This window comes from Schistocerca nitens, chromosome 1 (genome assembly GCF_023898315.1).
Source record: "Schistocerca nitens isolate TAMUIC-IGC-003100 chromosome 1, iqSchNite1.1, whole genome shotgun sequence".
NCBI classification, from domain to species: Eukaryota; Metazoa; Arthropoda; class Insecta; order Orthoptera; family Acrididae; genus Schistocerca; species Schistocerca nitens.
In genome coordinates this window covers 354,447,112-354,467,371 of record NC_064614.1, presented here as the reverse complement: position 1 = coordinate 354,467,371, position 20,260 = coordinate 354,447,112, and the positions used below count along the sequence as shown (strand labels likewise).

General features: G+C 36.8%; 1 protein-coding gene across 1 annotated transcript in view; it reads right to left on the bottom strand.

Annotated features, from left to right (window-relative positions):
* LOC126247999 (protocadherin-like wing polarity protein stan) overlaps positions 1–20,260 on the bottom strand; it is a 368,259-nt gene that overhangs the window by 54,384 nt on the left and 293,615 nt on the right. The window contains exons 36-39 of the mRNA XM_049948622.1: positions 18,816–19,092; positions 14,371–14,486; positions 6,754–6,866; positions 3,636–3,782 (exon numbers count right to left, since the gene is read on the bottom strand). Coding sequence (XP_049804579.1) covers positions 3,636–3,782; positions 6,754–6,866; positions 14,371–14,486; positions 18,816–19,092 — 653 coding nt within the window. The remainder of the gene's footprint in view (positions 1–3,635; positions 3,783–6,753; positions 6,867–14,370; positions 14,487–18,815; positions 19,093–20,260) is intronic.

Genomic DNA, 20,260 nt, shown 5'->3' with positions numbered 1-20,260 from the left:
GCCATCTATTGTCATAAATTTTCTCATTTACTTTTGCAACCAAACCACCACTGACAACAGAAGGCTACCCACTCCATGTTTCATTATGGACATTGGTTCATCCATTACTGAAATTTCTGACCCAATTTCTCACTATTCCATCCATCATCACATTTTCACCATAAATCTCTACAAGTTTATGATGAATTTCAGCTGGCTTAACATTCACTGCATTCAAAACCCATATTACAGAATGCACTTCCTATTTGGCGCACTCAGAGATTGTCTTAACCATTTTAAATGCTCACTAACAAATGGGTGAGGCAGGGGGTGAGAGGAGAAAGAGGATGCCTTGATCTTTCGGTACTGAGATGCAGTGGGTTTGGTTTCTATGACAAAGAATAAGGGAAAGGCAGATGGTGGTGTGGAAGTGCATGACCCTGTGTAAGCAAAAACGAGACTGAGAAGCATAAAACAAGAAAACTCTTTTATGAAGAGTGCTGCCTTCAGATTATATGGAGGAAACTGAGCTGGTAATATGTGAGAGGTGAGGATATAACAGTACCTCACGTCACTTATATAGTGGTTACAGAGAAAAAGTGACAGGGTTTAAACAAAAGAAGATCTACTGGACAAAGTATAACAGCAGATGGAACAAAAAGGAGTAACAGGCAACAACCTCTGAAGTTCTTGCATCCAAAGGTTGTTGTGTGTCTGAGAATGTCCGCGACAATTTAAGACAATAGATACCAGCAAATGCAAGTAAGTCCTCAATAGGATGAAACTAGTGAGGTGTACATTTTGTAACTTACCTGCTTACACAAAGCTCTAGATTCAGGTTATGCTTTTCCGGGTATTATGCTACACTGTGTACAGGAAATTCCCATAAAACCTGAAGCAGATCACCCTACACAAAAAAAGGGATAATAATGCAATCCCATTGTATCTGCACCATTACACTCCACGTATCATTGTACTGACAGTAGGCACCTCAATGAAAATTAGTTCATAGCAACACAATGTAAAAATTCGAAAGGAAACTCAGTCAAATACCTTGTCGACAGAAGAGGGGAAAGCTAGATAGCTTATGGAATGCTGAAAAATGCAACTCTGAAATAAGGTTAGAACCTAAGGGCTTGTCAACAGATAAATGAAAACTGCAGATAAGACTACATTAAAATTACAAGGGAGGAAATATGTAGAGGTGATATATATCTTTAGGTAATAGACACAGAGAAATAATTAAAATTTATATGCGTCTCTGATAGCGAATGTAATAGAGTGACAATTTTAATCCATCAAAATATTTGTTGGAGATTAACAGATTTTTCTGGGCTGAATTTTCAAACTTCCTTGAATCAATTTTAGTTGTATACGAAAGCAAGCTTTTCTTTCCTCGTGTTTATGGCCACAAATAAAATAAAAAGTTGACATATCACTCATTTCTTCAGTTTCACAAGGAACCAGTTTGACAGGGAACCAGCAACTTTATTAAATTCCTTAAAGGGTTTATTAAAGATTTTAACAGTTGCAGTATTTATATTAGGCAAATGGTTTTGAACCTTACAGTTACACTTTCAAACCTGGCCTATTGAGGCTGCACTGACAGAAGAGTTTAATTTTGAACTGGCGTGAGGCATGTGTGGGTTGTGGGATTCATTCTGCAAACATTTATAAAGTATGTGTTGCCAATTTGATGTTTATTATTAAGATCAGGCACTGTCAATGCAGCCTCAGTAGGCCCGGCTTGAAAATAAGCCTGTAACGTTTGAAACTAGTCACCTAATATAAATACAGTAACTGTTGACAGACTCATTAATAAAAGCTTTAATGATATCAGTCATTTGCCAACATTCTGGATTCACCTAGAACTGATAATCAGACACATGTGAAACTGCATATTTTATATTTTTCTCAAAATAATATTTTAACTTAAGACTACTGTTGTAGCAGAGAACTTTAAACATTTTATCATAATACAATTCTCACTGATAAACTCCTAACTAGATATACAGTGTGTATGACTTTTATCTTTCAGGCTATGTTAAACTATGGCTGAAATCAAGGCATAAGAGGCACACAATGTCACAGAACTGATATAACTTTTGTACCTCAATAAACAAACTGACAGGGCCATTAAGTTCTTCAATACTATCTCTGATCACAACATTAAAAAAAAGTAAAAGTAAAAGCTACTGTGAGGCAGTCAGACCTTCCCACAATAAATGAAACGTTTACAGTGTCAACAGTAGGCAGTTAATTCATACCTGGTGACTCGACTTTGATCAAAAGTATTAAATATTGCAGGTCCATTACCATAACAAGTCCTGTCATACCACTGCTGCATAAGGATATCAATATCCTGCTAGATAGGGTTATTTATAGTGACTCACAATGTAAATAATTTCTTGTTTGATCCAACATAACAAGTAATATGGCTGCAGGAGCACTATAAAAGGTGTCCATAAGTAACCACTCTCAAAATATATCTACATCTATACTCCTGGTGGTGTGTACTTTGTGTACCACTGTCCCAGTGTCCTCCCCCCCTTTCCTGTTCCAGCTATAAATGGTTCACAGGAAGAAAGATTACTGGCAAGCCTCCATGTGAGCTCAACTCTTTCTCATTACATCTTCACTGTCCTTTTGTGAGATATATTTACAAGGAAGTAATATGTTTGTTGCCTTTCCTAGGAACATACAGACTCAGAAATTTAATAGCAAACCACACTGTGATGCAGAATGTCTCTCTTGCAGAGTTTGCCACTGGAGTTGATTGATCGTCTCTGCTACACTTTTACGATTACTAAATGAATCTGTAACAAAATGTGCTGCTCTTCTTTGGAACTCCTCTATTTTCTCTGTCAATCCTATCTGGTATGTATGGATACCATACTGACGAGAAACATGCAAGAATTGCATGAACGATGGTTTTGTAAGTTACCTCCTTTGTTGATGGACTACATTAGCTAAAGATTCTTCCGGTGAATCTGACATCTGCCTTTCCTCTGATTGGTTTTATGCAGTCATTCCACTTTAAATCGCTCTGTACACACACATGTAGATATTTTATGGAAGTAATTGCTTCCACTGATTGTTCTGCAATCATGTAGTATACAATAATGGGTCTGTCTGTCTACGTATACACAATACATTATTTATAAGATATATGACTTTTTCCATTTCTGGGAAGTTATGGTTTTTTTTTTTTTTTTTTAATTCCATTACTATTCTTTTGGACTGACAAAAGTGTAATCTATTTCCACATGTAAAGCTCTCTAGTGAACTAAGTTCTTCTTCCTGATTGATTGAATGCATTTAAAAATAATAATAATAAACATTAAAAAGTAATTAAAAATCACTCAGGAACTGCTCACTTATGCCTATCAACATTTGTAAAATCAGACCACCTAAAACTAGGAAGATAAGAATCTCTGTTATTCTCTAAGTATAATTTGCAGCATCAATTCAGCTTCACACCATGAGATCATCATTTGAATGATATATATTGCACAATATTATTAAAATTAATTTCTCTATTCTCTATTACTGAAGATAACATGTACATCTATATTCTTCTATTCTCATGTTCCCTTAATGCACTTAGAAAAAAATTCTATTTGTTTTTGTTCAATGAAAGTCTCATTTGAACTAACCAACATCACGGTGTTGCTGCCTGCTGGAAGATTCCTCCTCATCACTGCTATGGCTTGAAGCCAATTCCAGACTGCGACCATCTACTGATACTTCCGACTCTGAATCCGATTCTCGATGACGTTCTCTAACAGGACTTTCTTCCAAAACTGGAAAACCAAGTAGCAGGCATCATATTAGTGGAAAGACTCAAACTTTTCATGTTTTACATCTGAAGAAAATGGTATGGAATTAGTAGCAATAGACGGCCATTCCCTTTCCTGGTTTGAATATGTTTTAGTAAACATAGTTCTAATGGAGATGATTTGCTGGTACATTCCTCTGACCTGCAAACTGACTGTAGGGAGACCTACATTTAACTTTTACACCTTACTATTGTTCTTGGTGCTTTTAAGGGATACACAGCATAATTTTATGTTGTCTGACTTAACTGACTCCTGAGACTGCATTGTACCAATTATTATTACTTTATGTAAATAAATTATACACAACTGCTACCAGTCACTTTTTTCATTAATAATGCTTTATTACATTAACCGGTTTTCGAACCCTTTCAGATTCATCTTCAGATGATTTTGGGAGAATCCGGGAAGTTACATCATTACTGGTAGTAGCATAATGCTGGGTGCTGGTTTGCGACAGTATAGGCGGCTTATTTCGTATCTGTCTGCATCCATTTTGAAGTCCAGAACACTTTCACACGAACTATATTAGTTCACGCTTTAACAGTGACACTTCACCAGCATCCAGCATGCGCTTTACAACAGTTGTAAAGCGCATGCTGGATGCTGGTGAAGTGTCACTGTTAAAGTGTGAACTAATATAGTTCGTGTGAAAGTGTTCTGGACTTCAAAATGGATGCAGACAGATACGAAATAAGCCGCCTATACTGTCGCAAACCAGCACCCAGCATTATGCTACTACCAGTAATGATGTAACTTCCCGGATTCTCCCAAAATCATCTGAAGATGAATCTGAAAGGGTTCGAAAACCGGTTAATGTAATAAAGCATTATTAATGAAAAAAGTGACTGGTAGCAGTTGTGTATAATTTATTTACATTAATATACAGTCACGGTTCTAAAATATCCGTAATGGATAAGCATAATCTATTATTACTTTGTTTCACATTATCGATTTTGGGACACCTTTTTATTTTGTTTCGAATTATTGATTTTGGGACGTCCTATCCATTGTCAAATGTTCCTGAAAGTAAGGTACCTCTAATGTGGGAATCGATTTATAGGTCTAGTCACCATTCAAAGACCACAACGCTACGATTTTGTTAAAACTCTTACCATGTCACCACACTAAGCCTAACAAACCAGGCATTCACACTCACACTAGTCCTAACAACTGCTGATGATTTATTATTGACCTTCACTTGTCCATATTTAGGTATCACATTGTGCAACTGACACTATGTGATGGTATTGATGGTGGTCGCAATGTGTATTAGCTGCAATATGATTTTAAGATACTTATGTAATGGTTCCATTTACTTGAATGGTATATGAATTTTAAATTGTCCTAGAGATTCTGAGGGCACACAGCTATAATTTTAATAAGCTTACTCAATTGAGTCTTCACATTACACTGTTTTCACATTTTTTTAGTCTCATTCTCTACTAGAAAAATATCCCAGGAATTTGTTGTGATACTGGAATCTATCATTACTGTCGATAACTGTTGTCAAATAATATCATAAATCTATCACTATTCTAAGTTGCTAATACACTTTCAATTCTGATTCATAAAAATAGATGCATTTTTATAAAAGCAAGACTCTACCTTCAGACACACAACTTTATAAGTATGTGAATACCTCATCGAATGAAAGCAACATACCTGTTCATTAAGAAAACAAATGAAAATCAATAAGTTCTTTTTTCTTCACTTACTTGGTAACCCTCTTCGGAAGTAAACAAATAAAACATATTCTGAAGTAGTAGTTTTTCAGTTTAGGAGGTAATTGTTTGTTTTTATTCAATGAGATCTTCTTAGAGACGGGAAAAAATATTTTTATCACTAAATTCAGTGTAATTTTGTCCAATTTCAGTGTTATCTTTAGCAAAATTCAATATTTTTTTATTTTCAAATTCAGTTTTGGTGCTATTTTTTGCATATTATAGTGCCATTGTTGACAAATTCGATTTTTTTGTTTTTTTTTTGGGGGGGCCAGGTTAGGTCTCACTTTTTGGTCAGATTCAGATTTTCTTTTGCAAAATTTGGTGTAATTACTGTACCTAATTCAGTGTTTTTTTGGGATTTTGCTAATTTCAGTATGTTTATCGTCCTTTTTTTCCAACTTCTGTGCAATTTTGACATAATATCATAGTTTGTTATGTCATTTTAAGGCTCTACATGAACATCAAAAGGCTGTATACTGAACCTCAGCATTGAGGGAAAAAGAAGGCAAAATTAAGTTTCAACATTCAATGACTATCAGTAATGGATATTGATAAACTATCTTCTTCAGATTTATAAAATTTTGGCCACGGGAAAAAGACAAATGTCATGATAATTCGTAAAAATTGCCTATTTCACCTTTTCTTGCAAAAAAAACTGCCAATTTCACCTTACTTTTCACATTATCATTTTCTCGAAATTTCCTTTCCCAGGGTATTCTGATTTCGGTTTTGGTGCGTGTCTGCACTGAAGGTGGAAGCTTGCTCTTCCGAAACACATCAACTTTAATGTGATCATGTTTTAAGGTGATTAACATTAACTGCGACCAAGCTGAAAAATTCCTTTTGATTGTTTAATGACAACTCATTTTCAACTAAGTGCTGAAAAAAATAAATAAATAATATGATTTTTTTCTTTTTGATATTATAAAATTTCTAACACTGAAATTGTGAAAATTATACTTCTGTGAATATTACAAAAATATTATACTTCTGTGAATATATGATAACAGAAATTCCCATGATGGAAGCAACACACAAAAAGTGAGGGCAGGCAACCACTCACTTGCAGGCAAGTGGTGGGTGATGTAAATAAATAGTTAAAAATTGTACAATTGCACTAAATTTTTGGTTTTCAATTTTTCCTACTGTTATTACAGTATTTATTTAATTTTAACACTGTATATTGATTTTACATGAATCAATTCACTTACTGTCTCCATGTCTGTGAAGGCCTGGCTCAAATCCTCTCACATATGATGGCATATCACTGTTAGAGTTGTAATTACTTGTACTTGTTGATGTGTTACGTAACTGTGTATCACTCCTTGAAGAAACAAAAAACAAATTCTTATTATTCACAGCTAAATTTTATTAGTTCAAAAACAGAGATAATCAAAGGTCATGTCTTATTTTACCATTCCATTTGTGACTAAACTAAATGAATGTATTCTAAAATTCCTATCTTTTCTTAATTGCCTTCTGTTCAGTTACACCATTTTGGCTTTTGAACAACAAAATTTCTCAATAAAACTTCTCCAATGAAAGCAATATCTTAAAAATGAACCCTAATTCCTAGTTTCCCAAAGATAATGAAACATAGCAGTTTGCTGAACTACATCTAGTAACTGAATTTCTGTAATTATTTCAAAGAGAAAATGTGGGGCATATCATTAATTAAGATTAATGGAACACCAGAAAATGTGTTATACATGGAAAACAATATGTTAATTTAGTCCTGAGAAACCCAATACAGAACAAGATACACGTATCATATAGATTACTGGCAAAGAGGTCCTAAATTACATAGTAACAAGGATCAATTTGATAAAAAAATCTGAACAGTCTAAACGTAAGACTTGAGTAAATGGTCTGCCACAGTCGATCACACTCACTGGTGTACCACTATTCAGCTACTGTTTTGCATTTTGAGCAAGGTGGCCAGAAACTGGAAAATGAGAAATATCAAAGCTGCAAACTTTGCCAACCTAGTTAAGCCCTCTACCCTCTGTTATGTGTAACCTGCGTGGCCACATCTTTCATGCCAGTATTGGTCTGCTAAGCCATCAAAGCCATCTCTATACCTGAACTATGAGGCAATATAACGAAAGCTTGGATATGTGAAACAGCTGATGACGACAACATAAGAGAAAAAAGTTCTACAAGATGTTTCAAAAGAAAGCTTATATCTGAAGAAATATTTGCACATGCACAACAAATCAGAGGACAGTGAGCTTTAGGAATTCAGCTGATATGTAGTGTTTCTTGGGAGCAGACCATGCATCCCAAGTGTGAGAATTTCACAAAAACAGTGATCCGGCAACCAGCCATTTTGCAGCTGCAAACAGAAGTAGTGCTTGCTCAGCAATGTGCAATGCAATGTTCTGCTATCAGATTTGCACATGCTGTAAGTGGAACACAGTATTTCCACAGCCAATGACATGATGGGAAGCTACCTCCTGTCATTACACATCCAGCTCTATCAGCAGTAGCATTCCTTCAGTGTTGTGAATTCAACAGATGCAGTCCCAGGATAGTTGTCTGTCAAATGTAAGGCCAAGCCACTACAGCTTCATCAGTTGGCATCATCAACATGATTGGCAGAAGAGGAAGTAATGCACAATTTTGACAATGTGAAGACAGGTCTGTAAAGAGAAGTGTAGAAAACCAAAATAGAGCTACATTACGTTCCTGAGCTTCCTAAAAATTTGCTTGAAGTAAAAATTATTTTATTACTTCTATACCTCTGGCTGAATTTGTTTATACTTGTCCTTTCTTCATTGTTAGACACCTAGATGGGTCTGTGCACAATAGTTTATCATAAAATACTGGATTAGTGTCATAAAAGTGACTAGGATTTTAAACAAAAAAATTTAAATAATATTTCTTAAAGAAATTGAAGTGTTGCATTTTTCATGCTGATCACTGTTTAACAAGAATGGATAAGAAGAAAAGGCACGAAACCTTCCAACAAAAGAAAATGAAATCCTGAAAACCCAGTTTGGGTTAAAGGAATTTCTCCATTTCCACACATAATAATGATTACATGAAGAGGCCCATTAATAATAGTATCAAACAACGGAAAGTGCAGTTTGAATATCAACAATATTATGAAAAGGATATACTGCTACTGACCATAAAGATGACAGAGTTCAGTTGCAGACAGACACAACAAAAAGACTGTTACACAATGAGCTACTGCCCAAAGCCTTCAAAAATGAAACGACGCCCCCCCCCCCCCCCCACACACACATGCATGCACGCACGACCACTATCTCTGGCTGCTCTCGAGATGGCAGTCTTGTTGATGAGGTGTTCTTGCTTTTTTTTTTTGTGTGTGTGTGTGTGTGTGTGTGTGTGTGTGTGTGTGTGTGTTTGTGTACTAACTCTAGGCGGTTCAGTTTTAAAAAAAGCTTGAAGGCATAGCAAGCATTTTCTCACATTTTATAAATTTGTTTCCTCAACTTGTTGAACCATATACCGCATTTAATGTGCTTCAATATTCATATACACTTTAAATTAGCTCTCAGCTTATGGGCACATTATGCATTCTCAAAATCATCATAGTCTTATGGAGCTGATTGTATCCCAGATTATTTATTATGTTTCCCACAAGTTCAGTAGACCTGAAAGGTTGTTCCATTCTACAAGAAGGGGGACATTAGTGATGTAAACAATTATCGTTCTGCAAATACACTTCTCAGATCTGCCGCCAGATCGTACTGTGTAAATTCCACAACATTTCATCAACGCAACTGCTCGACATCTTCAGGTGATGATAGCTGCTGCTGTCACTGGGGCAAGATGTGACTGATTATAAATGCATAACAGTGTCAAAATCTATCAGGCCAGGAGAAGGCAATACACGTGCACTGGAAGATGCTTGCAGTTGGAGGAAAGCAGTTCTAGTGCCCCCTGCTGGGGGCTACAGAAAGGCCTTCCACACATGCACTGTGGGCAATGACTGTGCTGCTGGATGCTCCTGTGGTCAAAGGCTGAATCAAATCTCAGCAGTGCATTCATCAAGTTGTGAATCTGAAGTTCTTGTTTTCCCTGTTTTGATTTCATGGCAACCAGTGCTGGATTCGAGGTGGTGCTTAATTGAAAACTTGCATCCCTGTAGATAAGATTGTCCGCTGTGTGGATATGGTGGACATGTATGGCCTCCTTAACAACACAGTCCCAGAAAGACGATGCTGGGGATACATTTTAATCTTTTCATACAAAATGATGCCCCATGTACAGACAATGCTCTGCTACTGCTGATTTACCAGGTTGTCCCAGGCATGAATGATAATGGTGTTCAATGCAATGTTAGTGCACGGTTGAACTTGTCTGTGTAAAATAAGATTTTCCACATTGGCATGGGAACTTATACACACCACATTCCCTAAGGCCAAGGTCGTGTTTGACAGAGCACAATAAATTCCTCAATTTTGCTGGTGACCTAAAAACACACTTGATGTTGTGTCTTTTGAGGATTCTTTTTATTCTTGAAGACATGTCACCAAAATAGGTTGGTTGGTTGTTTTGGGGGAAGGAGACCAGACAGTGTGGTCATGGGTCTCATCGGATTAGGGAAGGATGGGGAAGGAAGTCGGCCGTGCCCTTTCAGAGGAACCATCCCGGTATTTGCCTGGAGTGATTTAGGGAAATCACGGAAAACCTAAATCAGGATGGCCGGACGCGGGATTGAACCGACCAAAATAGGATGAACACCATTGCAATGGGTGCCTCTGCATCTTCGTTTACATCCCTGTTTCAAATGTGCCTAAAACGGAATGAACGGCATATCTATCTATCAGAATAGCCATTCTGTTGGAATACCGTTCTTAGGTGTTGTAGCTCACCATGTAGACTGTCAGCATCTGAGATCACATGTGCTCTATGCACCAAAGAGTTTAAGACACTACCGCGTTTTGCTGGGTGATGACAACTTATGGGCTGCAAATATAGCTCCTATGAGTTGGCTTGCAGTAGACACTATGTCCCAGTGTACCATCAGCTTTTTGTCTGACCAAGACATCCAGGAATGGTAAAATGCCATCTTTCTCCACTTCAATTGTAAAATGTATATTCGGATGGAGTGAGTTGTCTTGCCATGTCTCTATTCCACATGGGCCATACCACAAGTATATCATCTACATACAGCTAGAAGCATAAACATTTGGGACTTGCCAACTGTCTATCACAAACCAACTCATAGGAGCTATATTTTCGGCCACAAGTTGTTATCAGCCTCCACAACATGGTAGTGTCGTACATTCTTTGGTGCATAGAGCACATGTAGTGTCAGATGCAGACAGTTTACCTAGTGAGCTACAATGCCTAAGAACGGTATTCCACTAGAATTGCTATTCTGATAGACAGATATGCCATGCATATCATCAGTCACCTCTTGCACCAGTGACAGTAGCAGCTCTCATTGCCTGAAGATGTCGAGCAGTTGTGCTGATAAAATATTGTGGAATTTACACAATACAATTTGGTGGCAAACTCAAGAAGTTCATTTGCAACAGATCCATCAAGAAAGCCTGAGAAGCCACATTAATTATCGTTTTATTTAAATACTCCCAGTCATAAACATTGGAACAACAGCATTTATTAATAAAATGGAATCATTACCCAAACACCAGTTTGGATTAAAAAAAAAAAAAAGCTGTTAATGATGCATAGGTTATTAATCAAAAGACATTTTTCTCTGGACTTCTGATTTACTGAAGTAAGCCTTTTGACTTCATTAAGCCAGAATCATATGGCACAAAAGGTACTACAAATCTGTGCTTTCAGTCTTATGTCAACAACCGAAAGCAAATGATAGAAACAACAAGCTCTGGGGAAAAAGATATTAAGTGAAAGCCTTGATGAGCTGTGGCATCCCTCGAGGCTCAGTACTAGTCCCTAACCCTCTTCCTACTCATTATCAACGAACTTCCACTAAATCTCTCAAATACTTCCCTTCTGTTGCTTGCAGATCACACAAATTTCCTCTTTCTGTCTGATGCAGCTCATTAAATCGAAGTACAAGGTTAATGACACAACTGACTCAATGACAAGAAATTGTTCGTAAACATGAATAAGGAAGCTCAAACACTCGTCCATCCATACTGAAACCATCCTGCCCTCACAAATTGATGGTAAAATAGATTGAGCAAGTAACAGAACCAACATTTTTTGGTGTGTCAATTGACAGTTTACTCCAGTGGGACCACGACAAAGAGAAACTTGAACAATATGGGCAGTCTCTGGTATGTGTTCAGAATCCTTGGAAACTCAAGTGAAACTAACACTCCAGAAACTGTGTATCAGGGGCTTGTGCACTCAGTAATAGCATATGACATTCCTTTTTGGACAGAATATATATATATATATATATATATATATATATATATATATATATATATCATCATGTCCAAAAAAAAAAGAACTTAAGAAAAATAATCGATAGTACCAGTGTCATTAGCCACCAAATCTTTCTTCGAATAACTTAATATATTAAGAACTATGAAACTTTCCTGGTGTAAAAATTGTTCTATTATAATCTAGAAAGAGTGTTTCTTTTCTTTTCCTTTTTTTTTAAATATAAACACACACACAGGCAGCCTACTCTTCAACTATTACACTTCAATAATCACTGAATGGTCTTGCTTTCAAAAGAGAGCCCCAACATTATTCTATGAGCATTTCAGAAGCGATGCCAAATAGTTCTAGCAAACTGAGACACTGTTGTCTCTTCTCCTTGCCCCAACCAATCAAAAGCAATCTGCCTCAGATTCGCGCATGCACCCTGCAGTGCCACAGTGGCATGAGCCCGAAGCAGCTAGCAGCTAACACAAGCATGCTGCTGTTCACAGTACCAAAAAGTGTGGTTAGAGTACATAATACTGTTCAAATTTCGCTGTCCACATGCGATAACACTAGGATATTGGCTGTGTTCTGGAAACTGTCATAAATGTCACATTATGTCATTTTATTCTCATTCACATTGACATCTTGTTTGATTTTATTTTTCGGAATATGAGTTAGGAATGGAGCGTAGTAGCAAATTGTACAAATATATTTACAGCAACACTCAAAAAATTCATCACTTTTTCTGTTTTCCATCGTCCTTAGTTGCTTCAAAATTCACGGAGGTACATTCTGTCTATGCAACTAATTGAAGGCAGTTTGTTTATTACCATACGTGTTTCACTTCTTTTATTTGTGAAAATGCTTCACAGAGAAAATAAAAGAAATGCATATGGAAATAAACAAACTGTCTTCAATTAGTTGCATAGACGGAACATACCTCCATGAAACCAAAAAATTGTTTGAGAGAGTGTCAAAGAATAAGAAGAGGCATAGAATGTGGTTGTAACTCACTCCTAGAGATCCAAATGATGAAGTAGCCTACTTCCCTATATGATACATCAACGATTGGGCTCTTAAAAACAAAATTAAAAAACGCCTTTCCAAGAGCATGTGGCGAGTGCAGCTATCGAAGTTTGTTGCCGTTTATAACAAGCATCTGATGAATCAAAATGTTTCGTATATGATGGTAAAGTCTAAAAATATTATGGTGGGGATCTTTTGTCTCTGTCTACTATTTTTAAGGATTTGATCCCAGATAAATACTTGTGACAAGCGAGAGTATAAATATGATAGCTGCTGGTTTCATTTGCAGTAATTTAAGTTGTGCTCTTTGATTCCTGTCTGACCACACACTTGGAAATCACTACATATTCAGAAAAAGATGGTGAATTATTTGTGACAAGAAAAATGTAAATGTCAGTGTCAGTTGTTTCACATTTCTTAAACATATGGAATTCATGAAATTGAAGATACTCATTACTGAGAATGCACGTTCTTACATGTAAATAACAATGAATATTTCAGAAAAATACTCGAGTTTGACAGTTAATGAAGTCTTAGAATGTGTTACAAACATGAAGAGGAAAAAATATTTTCATACCCAGCAGTAGGCGAACCTACAGCCTTTGACACTGCAGTTAGTTGCCTTAACTGTTAACCTATTACAATTCGTATGCCCTCAGCACTTTATTCCCCATAATTCCAGTCAATAGAGATGCAGACTGACTTTGTTGCTGAACGATGCGAGCATAAGATGTAAATGCAAGAAATTTTGAAAGTTTACCTACATTGGGTTTCGCAAAAATCTTCTCCACTGTTACTTAGAAGTTTTAGGTGCTTTTCAATAATTAATAAGTAAACCATTTGCAAAAAAAAGTACACAAAATCACCTGCAATTTCAGCTGACAATCATGTGATATATGTAAGCAGAGCCAACCTTTTGAAATGTAATGATTTTTTAAACTCTTTAATTACGTAAAAATAACAGGTATTCTGTGAGAATATTGACCAAAAATGTTTTTTTATGTTATAATCATTCACAGTAACAATAATACATAACTAATTCTAGGTTTAAATAAGTCACACCGAACCAAATGAGTGGGCCATACTGAAACCTAAAACCTCTCGGTACAGTTGTCGAAAAATCGGCAGGAAGACCTATCAGTAACAGGTCTCAGAAGCTTACAGAACAACAACTTTGGACAAAGAACCAAAAATGACATACCTACTGAGGCTAACCTACAGCACCGATTGACATGAACAAAACAGAATAAGGAATGAGTTGTTGCCCTCCACCTGGTCCTCTCATCAGTTTATAGGCAAAGAGAATTCAAATATTAGCAAAACATAGTTTCAGCAACAGTTTTGATGAAAAGAGAAAGTAAACACATGCTTTATGATTGTTATAATCAAACAAGGATTTCAAACAACGAAGAGTAAAGATACCCCTTTCCTCCTTGTGAAAAATAATTTTCACTTGCCTGTATGGGCTACTGCTAGTCTTTGTTGTAGAGCGGGATGTCGTACTGGATGTCGAGATGCCAATATGGCGGCGTGCTACATCTATGGAGCTGCTGTGATATGCCAGAGCTGATCGCTGAAAGAGAAATGAAAATGTCACAATACATGCAACTTTTCTACTGACAAAAAAATAATTATGTAACTACTGAAATTCATCTACAGCTATATCACTACTCTGTTAACTAGTAAAAGCACTTGTTTGGACCAAGTGAGAATAACATATTTTGTGTGCCTCTACAGTAGTTTCAGCAGAAATGATTCAATGGCTCCTGCTTACTCTCTGACTGCCACAATGAATTCACACCAGAAAGAAGAGTAAAAACTGACAACACATTCAATGAAAATATTTCATGCACATTACAAAACTGTCATTATTACCTAACGGAACAAGACACATCAAAATTATTTATGAAGCAATAAGGAGTCTAGGATGGAATAACAACAATATCAGGGAAAGCATAGATTGCTATTTACCACATAGAGCAGGCAGTGAGTCACAGACAGGAACAGAAACAATGAAAAAACTGCTAAAATATTTACTTGTTGGCTTTCAAAGTTCCTCTTCTGAAGCAGAACAGACGTGCGCGCTCCCCCCCCTCCCCCCCCCCCCCCCAACATACACACACCACAGTGCATTCACACAAGCACAAGCCCCAGTACCTGGAGAAAGTGGTCGCACGCACGCTGTGTGTGTGTGTGTGTGTGTGTGTGTGTGTGTGTGTGTGTGTGTGCAAGAGATAGAGAGAGAGAGAGAGAGAGAGAGAGAGAGAGAGAGAGAGAGAATGTGGTTTCTACTTTAGAAGAAGGACTTTGTCCAAATGCTTACAAGTATATATTTTAGCAATCTTTTTCACTGTGCCTATCTGTGAATCAATGCCTACTGTATGTAGCAACTAGCAATCTATCCTTAAATGTCAATGTTTATTTAAGATCTTTTCTAGGCCCATGGAAACATTGTACAGTCCTCATTGTTATTAGATGTTACATTCTAATTTTGTAGTAATCTAATCTCATAAATATACTACTCTTGTGTAATTCAGTTATTGCATTTGCAAAGGACATCGTTCAAGCAAATTCATGACTAAATTGGGATTACATCTGGAAAAATACTACCAGCAAACAAGAAAATTAAAAACTCGTTTCAGTTATGTCAATACACCTTTAAGATCACATCACAGGTTACTTCTCAGTAAGGGCTCAACTGCCTTCAAGTGAGAAATGTCTAATTATGACAGTATTACATTACTGCATTAGCAGAAAAATGATCATTAAAAGCATTAGAGTTGGTCCTGGATCAATACGTACATGACAGACAAAAATTTCATGTACAGATTCAATTGTAAAGAATCATTTAAAGGGAGAACAGAAAGATATTGGTGAATGAAATTGTGAGAAAAAGCTACAACAATGAATATGATTCTTTCAGTGTTCATCACAATTAATAAACACTGGATTCATTATAACAGAGAAACAGCACAGTTCATCACTGAAAATTTGGCACTGTCTTCCTTTTCCAAAGACTGATAGACTCATTTATTGGAAAAGTTTTCATTAGCATTGGAAAGATCAATACCGCAAAGCATTATGGAACAAGAAATAATAATGCCTCTGAGCAGTTACCACAATCAGTACTAATGTACTCATTTGATAGCTGAAAATGGAAAATGTGTGTGGCAAACAATGTATATTACTTTTAAAAGTATTTAATTTCATCATTTTCTGATAAATGTCTATTTTTTACACATGGCAAAAGGTTTCGTTAAGAGCTTTAAACACTTCATATCAAGTCAACTGATACAACATAACATCACAATCTGAACTGTAATATCTGGCCACAACAACAGTGTATCCGTAACTAAGGAGTTCTTACGCCAATAATTCAAAAAATACAATAAAATAATTAGTACACAGAACTATATTGTCAAAATTGTGTACTGAAAATTTCTTCTGATACATAGTAAAATCTTAAGGTTTTTCATATTTCCATTGAATTTGTTTGACAGTTTAAGATTTTTTGTTTCATACTACACCAGAAAGCATGAATAACATCTATAAAACAGTAACACTGGAAACTAGGCTGATTAAATTATCTCTTTGATATGAACACTGTGACAGGAAAACATTTAATACTGGCCTGAATGTAATGCTGGTGACCATGGTTACCAATTACTGACAGGCGATGAAATCATGCTAGTGTCATTGATGACCAAGACCTGTGGTGATGAAAGAAGCTTTTCACTGCCTTGAGAAGGCTATTAAGTGGTTTGAAAAACAAGAAGTGTGTGATATTGTCCAGGTGCTGTGTTTAAGACCTGTCTCAACATTGAAGCAAAATTCACTTTTGAACTACTTCTCATAAACTGCAGGGCTACTTAAAAATGACTACTTTATGTAAGGTATGTACAATACTTGTAATACATATAAAATATATGCAGTTTTCTTTTTAATATTGATTACTATTTCTTTGTTTAATATTGCTCCCATGATAGTGGTACATTTTTTCCACACAGTTAGTCGGTTATTCAAAAAATTAGTTATCCGAACACCCCCAAGTCCTGAACTCTTTTGGATAATAGATGCTCTACTGTAGTTAACCCGTGTCTGAATTGCCACTTACTGCTTGACATCTTCATTGATGTGCGATTACAAATGAGCACTATTTCACTGCACTAACAATGAACTTCGTCATTGCTATTTTCAGAGTGGTGATGCATAGAGTGGAATGAATATCCTCCAGCTACATAACAAGTGATTTGAAGGCTCTTGTTAACCTAAGAGGAAAGCTTCATATTATTCAGACAGGGTTACCAATGAGAGAAATGCGGCACAGTCACTATACAAGGTGCGTTCCAAATTCATAAAAAATCATTTATTGAATATATTCGTATAAATAATAAAAAATTTTCAATATAGCACCCTCTTGCATTGATACACTTCTGGAGGTAGTGTTTCCATGCCTGGAAGGCATCCTGGAATGCCTTTTCTGGAATGTCTTTTAGAGCTGATGTAACTTGGTCCTGGATGCTTTCAATCATGTCCCAATGTTTTCCTTTCATGACTCTTTTTAACAGAGGAAACAAAAAAAAGTCAGTGGGAGCCAGGTCAGGACTGTATGGAGGCCAGGGAACCAATGGGGTCTTGGTCCTGGCCAGGAAGTCGTTGAAAATGAAGGGGCTGTGACTCAGCGCGTTGCCGTGGTGAACTTTCCACGTGTCCTTGATGTCACTTCAGCAGTGCGAGACCCTCCTTTTCAGTCTTTTGAGCACTTCCAAGTAGAAAGCTGAGTTCACTGTAATCCCGGTAGGTACGAATTCGTGGTGGACAATACCTCTGATGTCAAAGAAGACAATGAGCATGGTTTTGATTCTGGATTTGCTCATGCATGCCTTCTTTGGATGAGGGGACAATGGGGTTTGCCACTCTGAACTCTGCCTTTTTGTATCAGGGTCGTACTCAAAAATCCACAACTCATCACCAGTGATAGCTGAGTTTAAAAAATGAGGACCATTTTCACACATTTCCAACATTTCTCGGCACCGAAGCACTCGCATGTGCTTGTGTTTGTCGGCCAACACTTTTGGGACGAGTTTGGCACACACCTTTCTCATGTTCAAATCTTCGGCCACAATAGGGAAAATGGGTGTTTTTGACACATTTTAGAGTTTGTGCTATCAATTGAAGGCTGAGCCATCTGTCAGAGTTCAAACAATCGCACACACACGTCACATTTTCGTCGACTCGTGCGGTTGATGGCCATCCACTGCGAGGTTGATCGGTGATCTCCTCTTAGCCCTCCATGAATGACTTGTGCCATCGGAAAACTTGTGATTTGGAAGTTTACTGTGCTGTACATATCAGTTCCTAAGAATGTACTAAGTTTAAAATATAAAAGTTTGATAGTGGTACTGCACTATAGTACTGTTAAAAAGTTACAGCTGCTGATGCATGTACACTACTTGTCCATAGCTTTCGAACTAGTGCCAACTGAGGACTAGTAGTGCACAGGACACTTGCAGATGGATACATTTTGTTCCTTAGTGCCTACTGGAAGTACTACAGTGTTTACTAGGGCTACCCAAAATATGGTGCATAAAATCATATTTTTCTGTAACATGAAACTTCTCGTGTCTGGCAGGTGGGGTGCCACCTTCAACATTTTATTTTACTAAAACTGTCACTGAGGTATTATTTTTCACTTCAATAACTTTATTTTCTCAAGAGCTGCCCCCTAATCCAGATAAAAAAAAAAAAAGTGCAACACCGTACACTATATATACACTTAGCCCTGTTGATTAAGTGTTGCACACAGTCATACTAACAGTAGTATTGATATACTATGAAACTAAGAGAAACATAGATGCATTGTCAAAACTACAAACAAGGTGAATTATAAATTTTCACTTACAGAAGCATGACCCGAACTAGCTGGCTGACTGCTAGTTTGCTCAGAAACTTCTTGAGGCACTTTGTGGCCCATGCACTGAAGGATAGCGACTTGCAAGTTTCGACGCACACGCACATTCAAGAAGCAGTAACCACCAAGAGCAAATGTAGAGTGGACAACTACAGCAACTGACAGCATGTAGAACAGTAGTGGAGAATTCTCATTAACAGCCATAACAGAGAGAACCCAAGCAACTCCCAAAAGTGGTAGAGCCACTACAGCTAGCCAGAGCAGCATCCTGCAACAAAAATCAATGGTTATTCTACAACAGTTTTGTGATATAACTACAAAATTTTATTCTTCTTTTATTTATCTGGCAAGACATATATGACAGACATAAACAATTTTATTATAAGAAATACTGATAGCAGTCAACAAAGGAATACTCTACCTGAAAAGACACCACTCTTTAACAGAGTATACATTGTGTCATACATTTGTAACAAGCTAAATACATGCACTGGATCAGGACTCACACCTAGATCTGTGCCTTTTGCAGGCACTGTGCTACCTATTGTGACTGTGTGGGACCCAGTTTGAGATCCAGTTTGGCACACAATTTTAACCTCTTACAAATTTTCAGTGTCACAATTATTCATTCACAAATCAAATTATGTGAACATTAATGTTTGTGAAAACTGCTACACCTTGAATAACAACATGCTTTGTTGCAGGCAGATCATATTATTGTATCACTAATGTGCATTTGGAACCACTGGATAGAGGAGGATTGTACCCAGTACCATGCACTTACTAGATTATGCATTGCTATTACCTCATCTACATGGTCATGACTGGACAACAACTTTGTATGCACTACTGGCTCAATACTGTAGCACTACAATGGGTTTGGCTTTATTGTGTCAATGATGATACATGCTGTGAGCCGGATTGATAGAATGCATATCATTGCTGAGCTGAAATCTGATGTTATCATTGCTGAGCTGAAATCTGATGTTTCACCTAAGTCCCTCTTCAACCTGTGCTACAGTAACCGTTACAAACTTGTCATATGCTACTGTGGCTACTGCTATCAGACCAGCTATCAATGTCAAGTGACATTCTGGACAAATCTCAAATACCATTGACTGGGAAGCCACTAAATATAGTTCTATAGCACTAATAATTTGGGTATTTTCATGTATCTAATTTAATGTATAAAGTTCACTATAATCACGTGTGTCCTCCTCCTTGCTGGTTCAGTTTTTCACAGATTTTAGTATGTCATGCAGCATGTAAAACAAATATATTTTACTGATGCACTGATATCCGTATCTTAACATATAATTTTACATGCACTGACACTGCCAACAAAGTATAAATTACAACAATATTTTTTACAATATGCTATAATTAAGAAATTCAAACAACAGGACAATAATTCATTCCACAGTGAACAGCTGATT